Raw genomic sequence first — 20283 nt, 5'->3', positions numbered from 1 at the left:
AAGAAAGTGATGATCAAGGCTTCTACTAAGGTCTGAAGGGCCCCCATATAGAAACTGGGTGTTCCTACCTGATTCCCTCAGATCCTTTCCACTGAGTCTGTGACTCCACCTCCCCACCCAGCTGTGTCCATATGTTTTGCTTCTAAAAACCCTGGCCTGCAGCCTTCTTCCAGGGTCCAGCTTTAAGGCTACAAGAGCCACACTGGACACATGTTAACAGAGTGGACATACCTGTGAAGATGATAGCCCGCACCCCCAGCTGTAGTGAATTACTGGTCCAAGAGTGTGCCTCTAGTCAGGACAAACCCTGTGCTGTAACTTACACTCCAGAGCTCTTCTACAGGATGAAACAGAGCTGGGACTCAGCCTAAATCACACCTTTGCTTGGCTTCCTGCCCTTTGTTCTTGCCCCCACTCCTCCCATAGTGGTCTCTCCTAGAAGCACTTTTTTAAAAAATATTTTATTTACTTATTTGAAAGAGACAGAGAGACGAGAGAGAGAGAGAGAGAGAGAGAGAGAGAGAACGAGCAGGGGGGAGGGGCAGAGAGAGAGAGAGAGAGAAGCAGACTCCCTGCTAAGTAAGGAGTCCGATGTGGGACTCGATCCCAGGACCCAGAGATATGACCTGAGCCGAAGGCAGTCCCTTAACAGACTGAGTCGCCCAGGCGCCCCTTAGAAGCACTTTCTTAATGTAGCACTTCCACATCAATCTACAGCCCAGAGTCGGCTTTTGGAGAACCAGCCTAAGACCATCATCCAGTTGCTTGGGTTTGGGAACGGATCTAGATGCCTAGTCACTCTATCAAACTTGCAACTAGTTCTTCTGTTTTCAGACCTGACTCAAGCCCCCACATTACCATGGGTTTTGAGAACCTCCCATTCCTGAACATTTCTAGTGTTCCAGGAAGCCCAGGCTTCAGGAAATTTGTGACAATTGTAGACCACCTTCCTGTACTGCCATTTTTATTCAATTCTAAGTCACACTTCAGCGACACCTTCAGCTTCGTAGCATCTATTCTTCCAAATGTCTTGGGTACAATTCGCTCTCCTCTTAGAGGCATAAACTTCAGTAGAAAAACATGCAGAAGTCTGACCTGACTTAAAGCCCTAGAAGTGAAGCAGTTCTATAGTCAGACAAACATGGCTTAAACAACTGTACCAGCTGTGTGATGACAGGCAAGTTACTGAACCTCTGGGTCATATAATTGATCATATAATATGCTTATCACAGTGCCTGTCATACAGGAAGTCCAGTCCTTTTAGTTATTGTCTGGTGGTGGTAACAAGTTTGTGGTACTATCACCCTGTGCCTTCACCTAGTTCCCACCATTTCTGAGATGTTTGCTCATGGTTAGGGGAATAGTCTAAGGCAGTGGCTCTAAAAATGTCACCTCCAAACGAGCAGCAGCATCTGGAAGTTGTTAATAGTGTAAAGTCTCAGGCCCCGCTCCAGACCTACAGAATCAGAAACTCTGGGGATGGAGCCCAGCCATCTGTGTTATCACAAGCCCTCTAAGGGATTCTAATGCATGCTCACATGTGAGAAATACTGACCTAAGGCCACAGATCAGAGACAAATAGAACAGACCCCCATAAAGATGAAGGTCAATACCTACAGCCAGTTGGTGGAATATTGAAGACTGTAAGCAGAACTAATGAATATACATAACCACTCAATGATTCCAGATAGGAGGAGGTCATAATTATACCTTTATTATTAGAGCAATGTAAATATTAAGATCATGATATAAATGAATATAAACAGGAGTTAGGAACTAAAGAGCAAAATGTTGATTTAAGTTTATAGAATTGACAGTGAGCCTACACCACATAGTCTTGAAACGCAAATAGAAAAGTGCATTAATGCAAGAAAACTTAATTTCTGGGCCCAGAAGCTTAAGAAACACTTGAAAGAATCCTTAATTGTATTAATCCTTTTCTGAAACAAGCTAGCAAATATACACGATCCGGAACATTTGCTGAGGAGAACTCATTTGATGTTGTCACTTCACCAGAGATACAACTATTGGAATTCGGCTCAAATTCTGAATTAGTGCCATGCAAGCAAATGATCTTTAGAGGCAGAGACGAGAACTTAAGAGCAGGAGAGTGTTTCCTCAATCTCAGATTCTGGGGGAACAGACCCAGAAACTTTCCACCATCACTTGCATAGCAATTTCCAGTCGCTGAAAGCCAACTAGGTGATTTACTCTGTGGAGCACAAGACAGAGACACAGGAAAAGCCAATTCCTAGAATAAGACCGCAAAGGGTCTGAAATCTTCAAAAGGGAAAAGAACAGCCCTTTTCGCAGAGAAAGCAAAGTGCAGGGGGCAGCACGCCTAGGTTCGTGTTTCAGGGGTGATGACCGACCACTCAGTTTACTTTGACACACATTCTCTCTGAGCGGCTCGGCTTCATCTCCTGTGTGGCAGAGCAGAGGCTGGTTCCCTCCAGGCGTTTATGGCCTCTGTGTGAAGATCTCAAAGCTCTGCTGCTGAGATCAGGGGCAGAGCAGCTCTGAAAGCCACTACAGCGAACATCAGACAGACTGGCCAAATATCCAAGAAGCGTACCTATATTATTTAGCCAACAGAGTCTCGCTTCACATTAACGATAATCATACTTAAAATACTAAGAATGGCTCACTCTGTGCCTAACAGACCCTCTGCTAAGCACATCACATGCCCATTCTCAGTGGATCTTCTCAACACGCCTACAAGGTGAGTGCTGCTGGCACTGCATTTCGCACATGAAGAAATTCAGCCTCAAAGATAATAAGTAACTTGGGTGAGGTCAACCGACAATTGTGGTGCAGCCAGGATCTGATCCCAAAGCTACCGGACTCTGGAAGTTCTGCTCTTAAACACAATGTTTTAATGCCTTCATTCAGAGTCCAACCTATTTCAACAGTTGCAATTTGTGATGCACATGCAATTCTCTTTGCCTCACAAGGAAAGAACATTTCAAATAGTAAGATTATGTTATTGAAATGTGCAGGAGGATAATACTTCCTTTCTGGTTGAGCACTAGATCTCTTCAGCCTGAGATAGCTTGTAAAGTCTGTTAGGAAAGTGGCTCCCTCCTAAAGTCATTGTATAAGTGGAGATTCAGCCAGTCCCCACAGTGTGTGCTTTGAGATTGGTGATGTTTTGGTTGCCATGGACACCAGATTTCAACACACCACTGAGCACGGGAAATCCATTCCATGCAAAGCAATGGAGCCAGCAGATGGGCACAGTGACAGCTAACTGCACATAGTGCTATGACCAACATTTGTTTTGCCACCTCTAATTTAGATGATGTTCTCACCCATCACGTCTGTAAGACTGCCTCTCATCTGAGAAACAGCTTCTTTATGGGCCAGGTAGCAACACTCACACTTCAACGTGTCAAAGTCATTCGTTCGTCTGGGTTGTTGAATGGGTAAAGCTATTCCGAAAAGGAAACCTGATCTTAAACAAAATACTTCCTTGTTCAGCTTGCAAAAAGATGGATCAAATGACTTCTTGAAAATTTAATTTGTCCAAGTGGCTAGCATCCCAAGAGTAATGAGTCTATTAACTTGGTGGGCTTCCCTAGTAACTCTAATCCATAAAGAAAATAATTAGGCAAAGATAAGTAGTGCTAATATATAAATAATGCATGAAAACAACATGTTTTTCTTTGGGACAAACCAAACATCCAAGGCATTGTACTTAATTAATGAGTATAGGTCAGAGATCAATCAGTGAAAATCAATCATGAAGAAAAACACTTACTTGACCGTACCATGGATTGTTGGCCAGTTTACCAGGAGACCATCACCAGGTGGGGATATTAAAGGACGTCCCTGCCACATGGAGGAAATCTACTGTGCGTTTGTAGGGGCCAGTCACATGACAAACATCACTCATTAAATTAACCAGCAAAAACGAAAACAGCCAAGTTAATAAAAAATTAATACAATCTATCATTTTCACATTCAGAGGTCAATAAATAGAGTGAAATTCCATTAAAACAACCTCTCATAGAACACTGGGAGGTTAAGTTATTGGCACAACAATTCAATCCATTTAAAAGAATTTTACTACACACATTTCCCCCCAATTTATTCAGTAATAAGAAAATTACAAACCATGTTCTCGCCAAATAATTACAATGCAAACAATAAGCTTAGGTTTTAGTGGAACGTATTTAATAGATGAAAAGGTATAAATAAATTCTAAGGAAACCTGCATTACTATGTTTGTTAAATCATTGTATCACAAAAAATAAAAAGGAAAAAGTCTAAGCATTTTCCATTTAAGAATGGGGGCAGCACTACTTTATGTCACACAGGTAAACTTAACTAATGATTCTAAAATGGGAGTCATTATATGAGCATCAAGATCATGTTTCCTATCTGATCTGGAAATGTAATAAAGTGTCTCTTCTATTATTATGAACTAATTTAAAACTGTTGTAACTTGGTCTATTTGGGCCTTTAAAGAAATTCTTAAAAACCTTGTATATATAGTGCAAAATTATGTTTATCAGGGAAAAAAAAAAGAATCCATGCATTCATTCAGATTGGTAACAGAGTTCTTAAACCTGCAAGGAGATGTGCCAGGCAGTGAATCTTTCCTTCAGCATTAACTACAAACTGAAGAGCTAATAACTCTGGCATTTATGGAAGAAATCATTTTCAACACAAAGAACACTGAAAATCATGAAGTTTTGGGGGAATCCATCAAATCTGTTGATAGGCAATCCCATAGAATTGGAAGAAAAATAGTCATTTAGAGCTTTTGATACTCAAGTCTGCTCAGTGAACCAGCAGCAACAGCAGCAACATCACCTGGGACCTTGCTAGGGCTACGGGAACTGGGGCCTTACCCTAAACCTGCTGAATCAAAACTTGATTTTTAACAAGATCCCCAGGAGATCTGTGTGCACACTGAAGTGTGAGGAGCACTAAGTGAAAGCACAGATTTGACAACCAGCCTGCAGGGGGTGGAACCCCATTTCTGCCACTGACCAGCTGTGTAACCCGGAGCAAGTTCCCCAACTTCTCTGCGCCTCAGGTCCCTCACTGGGTGTGATGGGGACAGCAAATGGTGCCGAAGTCATCAGGCTGCTGGTAGTATTAAATGACATAATATATGTAAAGTGCTTATCAACAGTGTGCACGGTAAGTGATCGATCACTGTTAGTCCTTACATCCTTTTAGCAATCACAGGGTTCTGGCTCAAGAGTAACAGAGGATCTAAGCTGTAAGCCCATAGATGTGCCCCACTTGCTCGTGGGTCGATAATCAGGCAACTAGGAACTGGACTCAGCCTACAAAAACCCACATTCCCCAACCTGCTGTCATTTCAAGCCAGACTTGAGGGGTTTTCATATGCAGTGCATAGCACACGGCTGCTTACAGAGACCACTCAAATACAGACTGAGTGAAACCCTGCCTATGCATTCTGTTTGGTGAGTGCTGAAGGGAACAATAGCAGGACTTATTTTCTACACTAGAAACCTCCGTCCTCATTTTCTACGTATCAGTTTGTCATCTACCAAAAAGTCTGATGAAACCCAGCACTGAAAATAGTGTAGAAATGCCAATACTCCCCAACACGGAGGAAAAGGAAATTGATGAAATCTTTCTGGAAAGCAGTTTTGATAATCTCTATCAAATAAAAACTATCTGTAAACTTTGAATGAGCAGCTGTGTTTTAAGAAATTTATCTACGAGCGCCTGGGTGTCCCAGTTGGTTAAGCGTCTGCCTTCGGCTCAGGTCATGATCGCAGAGTCCCACATTGGGCTCCTTGCTCAGCGGGAAGCCTGCTTCTCCCTTTGCCTGCCACTCCCCTTGCTTGCGCTCGCGTGCTCTCTCTGGCAAATAAATAAAACCTTAAAAAACAAATAAATAATTTATCCTACATATATATGTACTTACAACAGAAGGCAAAGACACATAAATATATATATAAAAAGACGTGTGTCTGTACACATGACATGTAAATATTGTATATGTATATATGCATGTTATATGTATAATTGTATTCTTTACAGCATTGGTTTTGGCAGCAAAAACAGAAAAAAACTTGAATCAATTTAATATACATCAATAATGGTTAAATTGTGCTACAGCCATTAAATCAAACCAGTACAAAGAAAGAGACCTCTCTCTATGCAGTCATGTGCAAGAAAACTATAGAATATATATAATATGATCATTTCTGTAGATGAATAAAGATATATGTAGCTTACATAGAATATTTCTAAAAAAGATAAATTATTAACAATGATATGTTTGATGAAGACATTTTATTATGTATCTCTCTGTATCTTCTTACTGTTTGGCTTTACCTTGTGAGTATGAAGACAGTAATAATTTTTTAAGAAAAACCAGGGGGGAAAAAGATCTCAAACAACCTAACATTATACCTCCAGGAACTAGAAAAAGGAAAAAAAAATTAAGCCCCAAGTTAGCAGAAGGAAGGAAGTAATAAACATTAGAGCAGAAACAAAATACAGACCAGGAATACAACAGAAAAGGTCAACTAAGAACTGGTTCTTTGAAAAGATGAACAAAGCTGACAAACCTATAGCTAGCCTAAGAAAACAGAGAAGACTGAAAATCAGAAAAGAAAAGACACTGTAAGTGACACCACCCAAATGCAAAGAGACTACTGTGAACAACTATACACCAACAAATTGGACAATCAAGAAGAAATGAATGAATTCATAGAAACACACAATCTACCAAGATTGAATCATAAAGAAATAGAAAATTGGGGTGCCTGTGTGGCTCAGGTCATGATCCCAGGGTCCTGGGATAGAGCCCCGCAGGGGGCTCCCTGCTCAGCGGGGAGTCTGGTTCTCCCTCTCCCTCTGCCTGCTGCTCCCCCTACTTGTGCTTTGTCAAATAAATAAAATCTTTAAAATGAAATAGAAAATCTAAACAGACCAATGAGGAGTAAGGAGATGAATCAGTAATCAAAAACCTCCCATGAAAGCCAGACCAGGACAAAATGGTGCTGAAGAAGTCTACCAAGCAATTAAAAAAGAATGTCAATCCTTCCCAAATTCTTCCAAAAAACTGAAAAGGAGGGGACACTTCCAACTCATTTTATGAGGCCAGCATTACCTGACACCAAAGCCAGATAAAGGCACTACAGGCCAATACCCCTAATGAATAAAGATGCAAACATTTGCAACAAAATACTAGCAAACCAAATTCAAAACACATTAAAGGATCATACAACATGACCAGATGGGATTCATCCCCATGATGCAAGAATGGTTCAACATACACTAATAAATGTGATACAGCACATAAATAGAAGGAAAGACCGAAAAATCATATGATAATCTCAAGACATGCAGAAAAAGCATTTGACAAAATTCAACACCCAATTATGATAAAAACTCTCAGCAAATTGGGTACAGAAAGAACATACCTCAACATGATCAAGGCCATATAAGAGAAGCCCACAGCTAACATCATACTCAATGATAAAAGGTTGAACACTTTCCTCTAAGATCAGGAACAAGACACAAGGGTGCTCACACTCACCACGCCTAGTCAACATAGTACTAGAAAAAATTCTAAAAGACATGAAACCACAAAAGACCCTGACTAGCCAAAGCAATCCTAAGGAAGAACACCACAGTTCAAGGCATCACCCTTCTTGATTTTGAACTATATTACAAAGCTATATTAATAAAAACAGTATGGTACTGGCATAAAAATAGACATATAGACCAATGAAAGCAAATCAGGAGCCCAGAAATAAATCCACACATATATGGTCAACTAATACCTGACATGGGAGCCAAGACTACTCAATGGGGAAAAGATAGTTTCTTCAATAAATGGTGCTGAAAAAAATGAATAACCACAGGCAAAAAAATGAAACTGAACTCCTATCTTACACCACTCACAAAAATTAACTCAAAATGGATTAAAGACTTAAACATGAGACCTGAAACTGTCAAACATGAAGAAAACAAAGAAAATGCTCATTGACATTGGTCTTAGCAATGATTTTCTGGATAGGACACCAAAAGCACAAGCCCCAAAAGCAGAAATCAGTACATAGGACTTATCAAACGAAAAAGCTTCTGCACAGCAAAGGAAATGATGAACAAAATGAAAAGGCAACCTATGGAATAGAAGAAAATATCTGCAAACTGTATTTTGAATAAGAGGTTAATATCCAAAATATATAAACAACTCCATACAACTCAATAGCAAAACAACTTGATTTAAAGATGGGCAGAGGAACTGTACAGACATTTTTCCAAAGAAGACATACCCGTGGCCAACAGGTACATGCAACGGGTATGTGCTCAATATCATTAACTACTACGGGATCTCAGCTCACTCCTGTTAGAAGAGCTATCATCAGAAACACAAATAACAAGTGTTGGTGAGGATGTGGAGAAAAGGAAACCCTTGTGCACTGTTGGTGAGAATGTAAATTGATAGTCCGGAAGGTCCTCAAAAAACTAAAAATAGAACTACCCTATGACCCAGCAATTCCACTTCTGGGTATTTATCCAAAAGAAATGAAAATAGGATCTCAAAGAGATGTATGCATCCCCATGTTCATGACATTATTCACAACGGCCAAGGAAGTGGGAGGTCATAAGACAGACCTTGCCAAGGGGTGTCAGGAGCCAGACATTTGGTATCCACTCAACAGCTGCTTCCTTTTTCCTCTTTCTTGTCAGAACCTGCATTCAATGATCCAGGTTAAAAATGAAGGACATTAGTCTTCCCAGCCTCCCCTGAAACCAGAAGTGGCCAGTGACTAAGTGCTGGACAATGAGGCAGAAGGGAAATTCTTCAAGTATAAAATGTTTTATATGATTTTTTTTTAATTGCAAGAAAAAAGCCTCAGACCCTTCCTTTCTACTTCAGTTGAATGGGAACACAATGCTTGGAATGACAGTAGCTATCTTGCAACCCTGGAGAGTGGGACACTCTTACACTGAGAATTGCAGAGAGGAAGGTTGGAAAGGGCTTGGGTTCTGATGACTTTCTTGAGCTGCCAGACCAATCTGTAATGGCTTAGCTCTACACCCCTTAGAAAGTGAGGTTATAAATGTTCCCATTATTCAGATCATTTTTTACTGGACATTCTATTATTTGCAGGTAAAAGCATCCCCGCTTACACAGCTGCAAACCACCTGCCTTAGGAATGAGCCAAGGACCCAATTAACAATCTAGTCATAGATAATTTTATATATATATATATATATAATTATGGCAGGAAGATAGATTCCTTGTATTCGGGATGATTTTCTATATGATGTTCAGAATCACTTTTGATTTTCGGTTAGTAGACCCAAAAGGGAACAACACTGATTTCCATTAAGCAGCTATTCTGTGCCAAGCATTATACTAGGCACTTTATCTAAAGTGAGTCACCACAGCAACCTCCAGACCAGCCCCCTTTGGCTGGGGAAGTAAAATCACATCTGTATTTCCTCAAATCTCATTTAAACAACTTAGCATCTCCTTTCATTACAAATGCACACCACAAACCACCCAAGTACTTGTGACTTTGCCACCTATAGAAATCACAGCTATATTCATATCACACCGCAGTTGTTGAAGAGAGCTTGAAATATCATTGACCCTCATCACTCTTTCAAAGGTATCATAATCCTTAGGCTTGCTGCAAAATCTTGTTATTTAACGTGTTAATAAAGAAACACAAATGCTACTGCATTACAATTTTTTAAACGTTTTGGTAACTGAAGGTTGATAAACTGGCTTCCTTTGTAATCCTAAGTGTTTGATTTTATGCACCTAAAAATGCTATTCAAAGAGGTACTGATGGCCTCACCAGATTTACAAAGGAGTCCTTGGCACAAAAAGGGGTTTAGACGCCCTGAAACTAGCCCCCCCTTGTGACTGTTCAATCCACTGTCCATGCAGAAAACTAGGGTGATCTTTTTTAAAGGTAAGTAATATGAAGACACGACCATTTAAACCTGAAACAAGTCCCAACTCCGGACTGACCTGGCCCTGCAGAATCTAGTTTAAGCCCGCTCCCGGCTCCTTCCTCGTGGGGTGGGGGGAGGGCTCTCCCATCCCTCTAGTCCTAGCTCACTCTGCTCCCATTATGCTGGCAGCCTTCCATTTCTTTGAAATCTCCAAGCAGATTCCCACCTCGGGGGCTTCATCCTTGTTGTCTCCTCTGCCTGGAATGCCTGCTCTTGTGCGTGGGCTTCAGTGATGAGCCAGGCCATCAACTCCACAGAGAAGTCTTCCTGGCTACTGTCTGCCAAGCAGCACCCTTCCCCTCTCCTGTCCTGCCCTGCCCCCAGGTATTTCCTGTTTACTTCCTTCAGAGCACTTGCCACAACATAATTATATTGATTTTTGTTCACCACTAACTCCTGGCATCTAGCAAGGCGCCTGGCACATGCAAAAACCTGACATTCATGGAATGAAGGAATAAATGACAGAATTAAGTGAAAAGGAAGCTATCATTCATCCATTTTACAAGTGAGGAAATTGAGGCTCAGAGATGTTAAATTATTTGTCCAAGGTCACCCAGTGGCAAAATTATTGTTTTAACTGTGGTCCCTAGGCCTCCCCTTTATCCCTCCATCATTTCTTTCTAACTTCCTTTTCCCGGCTACATTTTCACCAATCTGGAAAGCAGAATGGACCCAATATAAGTTTCTATGGTGTGATTTCATAGGACTTCAGTGCCCCATTGCTCAAGGATATCTGCTTAACAAACCGTCAAAGCTACATCCCTTGAGTATTTCCAGGAGAGCCAAATTGAACAAAAATATATTACCTGGTTAGAGTGACTCTTCCTGTCGCTATCTCTCTACATCCATCGACACACGTTTTTTCTCATCTCTGAATCTTATCAATACAAACAATAAAATCAGATGGAAGGAAGTCAAAAAAGGGTAGACTGAGGAAGAAAAATTTTAAACCCCAAATTAAACGTTAGTATATGGAAGTACTTAAGGCACTTTACACCAGCTTATGTGGGCAATTCTAGCCATAGGCTTCCTAGCAGCCGGCATCAAGTGAGAAACATGTCAGTTATGTGACGTATTCTGAAGATTAAAAAATTCAATCAATTTCCAGGAAGAGCACAACTATTTCTGTACTCTAAGTACTGAGAGAAATTCCCCTTGTGGGTCCTTATAATGAAAGCATGATAGGATAGAGCAATCAGTATTCTCAACTACAACCTTATAAAAAATATATCAAGCTTCAGAGAATGGTGTCTCCTAGCATATCTCAATAGACATGACTGGTATGCCAAAACCTATGCAGCACTTCATTGCCTTCCTCCTTCAAAGTGTGGTCCCTGGACCAGCAGCCTCGCCTGGGAACTTGTTAGAAATGCAGAATCTCAGGCCCAATGCCAGGCCTGCTGAGTATTCTATTGACAAGACCTGCAGGTGATTCCCATGAACATGCAAATTTAACAAGCATCAGTCTAAAAGTTAAGCTTGATCTGAGGCAAAATTTCCAAGAAACAGGTATTCACTTATTCAGGCAACACATATTTACGGAGACCTTGGTGGTAGGAAAGGTTTAATACCAAGAGGACATATTCCTACCAGTATGACACCAAAAGCACCACCATAAAGGAAAATATTGATCAATAGGTCACCATTCAAAATGAGTGGAAAAGCAAGCCATAAACAGTATTTGCAATAATCTCAAAAGAAAAGGTGAGAATCTGAATATGTCCCAGGTACCATCTTAATGACGGGAATATAGCAATAAAATAAAACTCTCTACACATATGGAGCTTACCTTCTAACTGGAAAAGACATAAACAAGTAAAATGAAACACGTAAAGGACATCAAGTCAGGGGACAAGGTTGCAGTTTCACAGAGGGTGAACAGGGAAGGTTTCACTGATGAGGTAGTGACCTATACAAGGTCAAAGAGCTAGCTATAAAAATAGCTAGGGGAAGAGTATTCCAAGCAAAGGGAACAGCGAGTACAAATACTCCGAGACAATAAATGCCTGAAACAGCAAGAAGGCCAGTGTGGTTGAAGCAAAGTGAGCAAAAGTGGAATAGGTATGCAGGGGGGCCAAATCATGTGGGACTTTGTCAGCCATTTTAAGGATCAGAGCTCTGAGAAAGATGAGAAGTCACTGGAGAAAAAGTAATAGGGAGCCACTGCAGGATGCTGAGTGGGGAAAAGGCATAATGAAGCGCTTTTAAGATTGGTTTCTAAAAGGTAAGTGTAATGGCTTGAGAGAATCCAGGGGAGTATTTTGCACTAATCCCAGTAAATGGGGATTCATTCATTCAGCTATTTATTAGGTGCCAAAGCTGTGCCAAGTAGTGTGGGGAGGATCTAGACTAGGGTGATAACTGAGGGAATTGCCAGAGGAAAGTGAATATAAATGACATTGGAAGGAAAGAAACCCAAGACATAATAACAGATTATTTATAGAGAAATGACAGAAGTTGGCAACTCAATTTAATCAACGTTTATGGATCATCTACCGAGGGCAAAGCCATATGCTGGCTAGGATTCGGGAGTGGGGATGGCGCAGAAGACGTATTTTCCCCTTGTAAGGGCTGCCAGCCAGGCGTGCTTAGCCCCTGCCCTGCACTTTTCAAGCCTGAATTTCTCAAGATTACTGCAGCTGAGGCTGGCACTGAGACTAGCTTATTTGCTCAGGTTAAGAGCTGGTTTTGGTGGTGGTTGGGGGGGTGGTTAACCCTCAGAGCTTGCTCTGTCTCCTGGGGGTAGGGGCCAAAGCACCTCAAATTCATTAGTATAAAAAGACAGATTTGGTTTGGCAGGAGGGCAGCAGAAAGGTCTTAATAAATGTCTTTTTGGATCAGCATTGCAGACTGGCCCTGGGCCACCAGTTTTGGGGCAACGAGTCCTTGAGATCTATTTCCACCTGTATGACCTGATGGGTCTCCCACCTCCCACTCTTTGCCACTCCATTCTGGAGAGAAGGCCCCAAGGCACAAAAAGGGAAAGCAGCAAAAAAAAAAAAAAAAAAAAAAAAACCCAATTTAAAAATTGTGTACCACCAGACTGCAAGGTCTAAGTTAATTACACTTTAAAAACACTGTGTACCTTTAATTTTTCTTCAAACGCCTCTTTCACCCAAATAAAGTCATGTTGAATGTGTCACTTCCTCCCTAGAACAATATTTGGCTCCACTGGGTTATGAATGAAAATGCCTCTCTTTCAGTTCTAGTTACTATGATCCTTTGGAGGATTTTTTTCCCCCCTACTCTACTGGAACTGGCACATTCTCTTCTAAAAGTCACATGCGGTATTCAAAGTGAATCTAGAAAACAACAACCCAAACCCATATGTAGCTGTGAAACCCAATTCACTTCAAGGAGCCATTGGAAAGCTATTCATTAAGAAAACCTTCCTTGTTAAGTATGCTGTTGTCTTGACAATCCTAACTACGCGTTTTAGAATGAAAAATGTACATTCGATTACAATGGGGTAAGCTTGTCTCCATTTATGCATTTAAAAGAGGACACCCCATCAGACACGCATTTCCAAAGAGCCCTGAGATGAACTGAATGGTAAGCAACCACAGTCAGCACATCAGACCCGCAGCTGGGCAGTAATTCTGGGTTACAGACCGAGGCACGGGGTGGGGGTGGGGGTGGGGGCGGCAGTCGCCAAAGCCATTTACCTCCACGTTATTGGTGGAAACAATGATAGCCTAACCAGCCCCCAAAACTTACAGTACTTTGTTTGCTAGCACTCTTAACATTCGAGGGTGCTTCAGCTTTTTGACAAGAGGGTCAAAGGAAGGGAAATCCCTTTCATTTTCAGAGAGTTTTTCCCCCCTCACTTGAAAGTGCCTCCAGGAAGCTGTTGGGCGAAGAGGCATCTGGAGAGATGCACGTTCGGCGTAAAACAAGAACAAAGCGCAAAGACACGGAATCCCAACAAATGAGCGACTGAAAAAGAGAAAAGGGAAGACGGACAAAAACAGGAGATGAACCTCTGGAGACTGAGGAAACCACAACGCCAGGCAGAGTAACAAAGAGAAGGAGAAGAGCCGGGGGCGAGGCTCTCGCAGGCGGGAGTCCGGGGAAGGGCCGGGCAGGCGGCGAGCGCCCCCCCGCGGCCGGGGCTGCCTCTTACCTCCTGGGCGAGTTTCTGCTTGAGCACGAGCGCGGCGCACAGGTAGCCCGCGCGGCCCACGAACAGCTCGTCGGAGCCGCACTCCAGGAAGGAGACCGGCGCGCAGACGGCGCACAGAGCCCGGAACTTGCCGAGCGGCTGCACGTAGTCGGGCCGGCCCAGGGCGTGGTACACGAGCGTGGCCACGGCGTACACGCCCGCTCCCCCGAGCAGGAAGGCAGCGCGGGTGTCGGCGTCCGGCTCGCCCCACTCCTCAGCGCGGGCGCACGCGTCTATGAGGCGTTTGGCAGAGCGCAGGTAGCGCTCCCGGGACCCGGCAAAGAGCGGGCTCTGCGAGACGTGATAGAGCATGTAGGCCACCCCGGCCACGCCGCCGTACAGCCCGCCCTGGCAGCTGCTGGCCGCGGCCGCCGCCCCCCGGGCCTCAGCGCCACCCCCGAGCGGGGGCAGCTCCTGAAGGATGCGCTCGATGGTGGCGGTGACCAAGGGCGCCACCGCCTCCTCGCACTGGCCCGCCAGCAGACTGCCCTGGTAGTCATCGAAGCGGTTGGCGAAGCAGCGCTTGGTGTCCATGCTGCTGCCCGTGCCCCCCAATGCCGGGCCGGGGTCCGCTTGAGGGCACGCCCTGAAGACCCGCGCACCACCTCTCGCTCTCGGGGCACTCGGCTGGCGGTTGATGCGGCGGGGATGGAGCTAGGAGGCTGAGACGGGAGGTGACAAGAGGAGGCGGGCGCGAGGAAGAAGCACGGAGCGGATTGCCAAGTGGGGCACCGGGCTGCCGCGAAGCTCCCGAGTGGCCCAGGCGGGCGCGGGGGATGCGCGTCGTACGCCCCCCCTCCGAGAGGCCGCGCCCTCGCCGAACCCGCCCCCTCCTGCGCCGCCGCAGCTCCACCGCCTCTCCAAGGGGCCGAGGTGATCTCCGGCAGGACCCACGCGGGGCCCGCGCCACTCCTCCCGCTCCGCCCCCGGCTCCTCCTTTCCCAGCGGAAGGCCGGGGACGTGCGGGACACCGATCCGGAAAGCTGAGGCTGGGCATACACACACCTGGCACTGAAGGTGAAGACTTCGAGTCCCTAGTACGCTCAAAATGTGGTCCTCGAGTCAGCAGATCAGCATCACCTGGGAGCGTGTTAACGCAGCAGCTCAGACTTTGCCCCAAACCTATCGAATCAAAACCAGCATATTTAGCAAGATCCCCAGGTGATTCACATGCACATTAAAGGTTGAGAAGCCACTGAACAAGGGGGGGAAAAACTAGGAAAAAACGGAGAGCCCTCCTGAAACTTGTTTTCTCATCTTGGTCAGTTTGGAATTCTCAATCTGAATGTTTCAATCCCAAACGCTGAGGGCTTTGAATGCATCACGTTTCAAGCATGGAATTGGTGAAAAGCCCCGCAGGGAAACTTTCTTGGCCTTGGTTGTCGTGTTGCTTTTCTTGGAGTATGCAGAAGTAAAAATTGAAAGAACCACACCAGGTTAAGGTAAGAGGGTAGAGGTTCTGTCTTTCTCCTACTCTAGAGGCCCCTCCCTCCCATGCATGCACAGTAAGAGTCTAGTAAATATGTTGATGTCATTAACTGGTTAATATAAGAGCAAATTCTGCCTAAGAATTTTAATTCGGCATTTTTACCCTTTTCAGCGGGTCCTTAATTACCTCTTTCCTCCATTCCTTCCTCCTCCTGTTTCTTCCCTTCTGCTTTTCTTCCGCAGGCGTTATTGAGGGTCTCCTATGTGTGCTGGACTCTGGAAATAGATGAATAAACAAAGTAGACAGGTCCTAGACCTCTTGGAGCATGCAGTCCATTGGGAAAGACAAAAAAATGAACAATTATAAAAACAAGCTGCCTTTCTTTTGCTCAGCTGTTTTAAGATAATTCTTCCATTCCCAGACTGTTGACAAGTGAAGGCCAAAGAGGTCACCTCTTCCAGGGGTATTTGCATTTTGATAGGGACTGTGCAAGACACAAAAGAATAAGTGAGTCGTGGAAAAGTTCCTGACACTTTGTGGGGAAAGCAACTGCTGCACTTACGTGAAAGGCCAGTTTTGTTTGGAGGCAGTTTTTTCCTCAACAGTGGTAATAGTCACAGTGATTTGGAAGCAGAGATTAAATAGCCTGCCCCTCCGTCCTTGCTCGATGCATTCTGGAAAAGGAGCTCTGCTTGCCAAGATTACTGCCAGGACTGACACATCCACATAGTGGATGCTATGGCCTCCATCCTCCTATAACGCTGCCAAAACAGGTTTATTTTGAATTATAATAATAAAAAAGCTAAGTCCACTTTTAGGCAGGGAGCTTGCTGGGTTAAGGGTATCAAAGGAGCAACTGGAATGTTTCGCTTCTTCTTGGGCCTTCTTCCTCATCCCTCAATTGCGGTAAACATTAGGAGTGACTTTTGTCCCTTCAGACAAGGAGACCTAAAATGCAAACTTTCACAGGCAGAAATGAAGCCTTATTCCATTTCATTCCTCCACACCTGCCCCTTGTCATGAATCTAGAGGCAACTCTGTCAATTTTGACTTCGATTATCTTTTCACAATTCCCAGCACCCGGGTAGCACCAGCAGCAATGACAGGGACTTGTGCTCACTGATTTCAAAATTAAAAAAAACAAACAAACAAAAAACGGTAAGCAGGTCTCCACGAGATGGAGCTTTGCCCTTTCCCAGTTGTGTCACCCCCTCTGTTGCCCCAAAATGCTGCCTAACAAGCAACCACAAAATCTTGTAGCCTATAACAATAAGTTTACTGCTCATACCTCTGGGATCTTGGCTGGGCTCATTCATGTGTCTGGGGGTGGGCTGGCTGTTGCTTGGGGAGATTGGTGCAACTGGGCTCTAGTTCACACGTCTCTCATCCTGCAGCCAACCCCAGCATGCCCGCATGACAGTGGCAGAGGGGCAAGAGCCCAGGTGAAAACGGTCAAGACTTCTTTAGGTCTGATCTTAAAACTGACACATTTTTACCTGCCTTAATCTATTGGCAAATCACATGAAAAATGCAGGGTGTCTTTATGGAACTCCAAAGTATATGGCAAAGGGTGTGTATACGGGGGGGAGGGTGAATTATTGGGATTCCTATGGGTTTTGGACAGTGATGCCAACAAGTAGAACAGAGGTCACCAGATGGATGTGAAATAGCATGATTTGGGAGAAGCAAGAAGTTAGAGGTATCTGGAAGCCCTCTTAAACTAATAGGACAAATTAACCTTCTTACCTATAAATGTCTTTTCCGAAGACCCCACCGCTTGGTCTGTTGCACAATCGTCTGGCAAAATGTCAGTCCAGAATGTCCTTCAGGGTGGGGCTAGCTCTTTAGGCCGCGGGAGGCCTTGCCTCCAATTGCCATTTACTTAATTCGCAAGCGGTATTGCTTATTTTAATATCAAGACTCCACTAGAATACACTCTCCGTGAGGGTAGGGCTTTTTGTTACATTTATTTACGGATCAGCACCAAGAGCCTAGAATAGTCCCTGGCACATGTAGTGGTCATTCAATAAAAGTTTGTGAAATGACGAATGAATTACTATAAGAGCACCATGGCAAGGGAACCTGGAGTGTAGAATGCAGATTAAAGACTATTGGAAGTTTACCCTAACTTGAGGAAACCCCCACTGCTTTCTTGGATCCTTTTGCTCTTGTGAATACAAGAATGTAAACATTCTGCAGTCTCTGCCTCCTTTCTTTGTCTCTCCACAGGCTGGTGACCTATACACTTCACAGTGACTTCACACAATCTGTTTTTACTAACTAACCAGGTGTAGGGATTTCATTTCCCAAATACAGCCCTAACAACATCTCCTATGCCATGTGCTCCTCTAAATTCAGACCCTGACATTCCTCTCATCAGATGGTAGGGTATGTGTCCCCTCTTCTTGAATCCGAGTGGACTTATAACTAACTTATAACCAGTAGAATGTGATCGAAATTATACTGCATGGCATCCAAAGCTAAAATAAAAAATGGTTCAGCTTCCATGTTACATGCTGGACCACTCCTCGTTGGAGCCTTGAACCGCCTTGTAAGAATCTGACTACCCTAACGTGGCCATATTGTGAGGAAGTACAGACAAGATAAAGAGGCCACTTCCAGGTGCCTGCGTTGACAGCACAGCTGACAGCATCAGCTGACAGCCATGTGAGTGAGCCACCTTGGATATACAGTCCAACTGAGCCCTCAGATGACAGAAGTTCTATGAGAACCACCATCCCAAGCCCTTCCAGAATTCCTGACCCACAAAATTATGAGCAAAATAAAATAGTTGTTTTAAGCTACTAAGTTTTAGGGTAATTTGTTGTGCAACAAACGTAACTAGAATATCTTGCTAGTTTCCCGTCATCCAATGCCATAAAGGCCCCTATAATCTATATTGCCCCCTCAAGAGTTCAACAAATAGTCAAGAAGAGGAATATTTGGGGAAACTCTGGACAGGGAGACAGGAAGTATGCAGGTACACAGAAAATTGTTTTCCAAAATAATAAGTCTAGTTGGATTCTCTAGAAGTAGCAATGACCCCACAAAGAAATATGCAGCCTATACAAAATCTTGCCAAAGACATTTATTTTGCCCTTATCTGCAAGATTTGTCCTGATCTTTACAGAATCTCTAGCAGCATTTGCTGACAAGCAGCTCCCAACATGTGGTTTCTGTGATCTTGCTGAATTGCCCAGTTCCTAGTTCTTCCTCAGGATTTCCTTATTATGCAGATTATGCAAAAGTATGGATGGAAAATAGTTTTAGTGGGTTCATCAAGGAAATCACATAAAAATTATGCAAAACTATCCAGGAAGAAAATATTAAAATCAAAGGGTTTCTCTGATGCAAATCATTGCTCTCTCAGGTTGAATATGAAAAAAAAAAACAACTCAGTAATTTTATAACTGTCAAACCTCAACACTTAAGGGTTAGTACATTTTATGGGATAAACCATCTTAAAAATACTTTCAGAAAGTTTTCCAAAGTTTTGCTCCAAGGGCTCATCCTAGAAATGGTTTAGTTAACTGAATCAGAGCTATGTCTAGTCCTTATAGTACATTCTCTTTGGAAATGCTTCTCTGATTTTTTAGCTTAGTTACCTAAGCCTTGGAGACCTCTCCTGCTTCTGCTCTTTTGTCCCCTGTAACCCCTTCTCAAAATAACGGCCTGAATAATATAAGCCAGGTTCTATCTTCTGATTGATGTCAATGTTACACCTGTCCCTCAAAGTAAAATCCAGAGCCCATAGGACAGTCCAAAAGGCCCACTGCCATCTCGCCCTTCTTACTTCTCTGACCTCCCTCTTATTCTTCCCCTTGCTCCTTCAATTCTAGCCGCACTGGCTGCCTCGATATTCCTCAAACATACTAGTCAGAGTCTTAACTTGGAAAGTTTTCTTTGGGGGTGCCTGGGTGGCTCAGTTGGTTAAGCGACTGCTTTTGGCTCAGGTCATAATCCTGGAGTCCCAGGATGGAATCCTGCATCAGGCCCCCTGCTCAGCAGGGAGTCTGCTTCTCCCTCTGACCATCCCCCCTCTCATGTTCTCTCTCTCTCTCTCTCTCTCTCATTCTCTCTCTCTCAAATAAATAAGTAAAATCTTAGAAAAGTTTTCCTTGCAGTTTTCTCTTCCTGGGATACTCTTCAGAAGATACACTTGCCCCTTTACCTCTCGATGAATTCTTCCATAACTTATTTAAATTATAACCCTCCCCTGCCAACCATTAGTATCTACTCACTACATATTTTTACTGATTTATGTTGTTTCTTGTCTGTCTCCTTTTCCTAGAATGTAATCCCCACAAGGACAAGCATTTTTGTCTCCATGGTTCCCTGCTTTATCCCAAGCACCTAGATTAATGCCTGGTACACAATCTTTGCTATTTATCGATGTCTGTGATACCCTTCTTAATGTCAAAAACTTCCACCAATCCCTAACTCATTGCTGAGCTTTGTTGTCCACTTTCATGATCAATTTCTTGATAGTGCTTCTCTGTATAAGCAGCCCTAAAAATGTGCATTTTTGACATAAGATTTGATTTTCATTCTTGCCTTTTTTTCGCTACATCCAACATTATCCATTTTAAGCATTTTTTTAGCCATTACATGTCAAACATGATCACCAGCACACAATGTAATGGCAGATTAGAAACTAGGCAAAAGAAGTAAGTAAACTGTCACCCATCACTCTTTTTGAAGGAGGGACAGCCCGGTG

At 43.5% G+C, this 20283-nt stretch overlaps 1 protein-coding gene across 4 annotated transcripts in view; it reads right to left on the bottom strand.

The window, feature by feature from the left end:
* LANCL3 (LanC like 3) overlaps positions 1–14960 on the bottom strand; it is a 104600-nt gene extending 89640 nt beyond the window's left edge. For 2 of the 4 annotated variants that reach the window (XR_004622415.1, XM_019804728.2), the window contains exon 1: positions 14099–14949. Coding sequence is in view for 3 of the 4 variants with exons in the window: in XM_019804728.2 (XP_019660287.2) it covers positions 14099–14671 (573 nt within the window). In the remaining variant the exon portion in view is untranslated. Of the gene's footprint in view, positions 1–14098 lie in introns of all 4 variants that reach the window. The other 2 variants (XM_034649562.1, XM_034649563.1) reach the window with 2 other exon arrangements.
* Between the last annotated feature and the right edge of the window lie 5323 nt (positions 14961–20283).

The sequence above is a fragment of the Ailuropoda melanoleuca genome, chromosome X (genome assembly GCF_002007445.2).
Source record: "Ailuropoda melanoleuca isolate Jingjing chromosome X, ASM200744v2, whole genome shotgun sequence".
Lineage (NCBI taxonomy): Eukaryota > Metazoa > Chordata > Mammalia > Carnivora > Ursidae > Ailuropoda > Ailuropoda melanoleuca.
The sequence above is the reverse complement of the archived record's forward strand: the minus strand, read 5'-3'. Positions and strand labels throughout refer to the sequence as shown.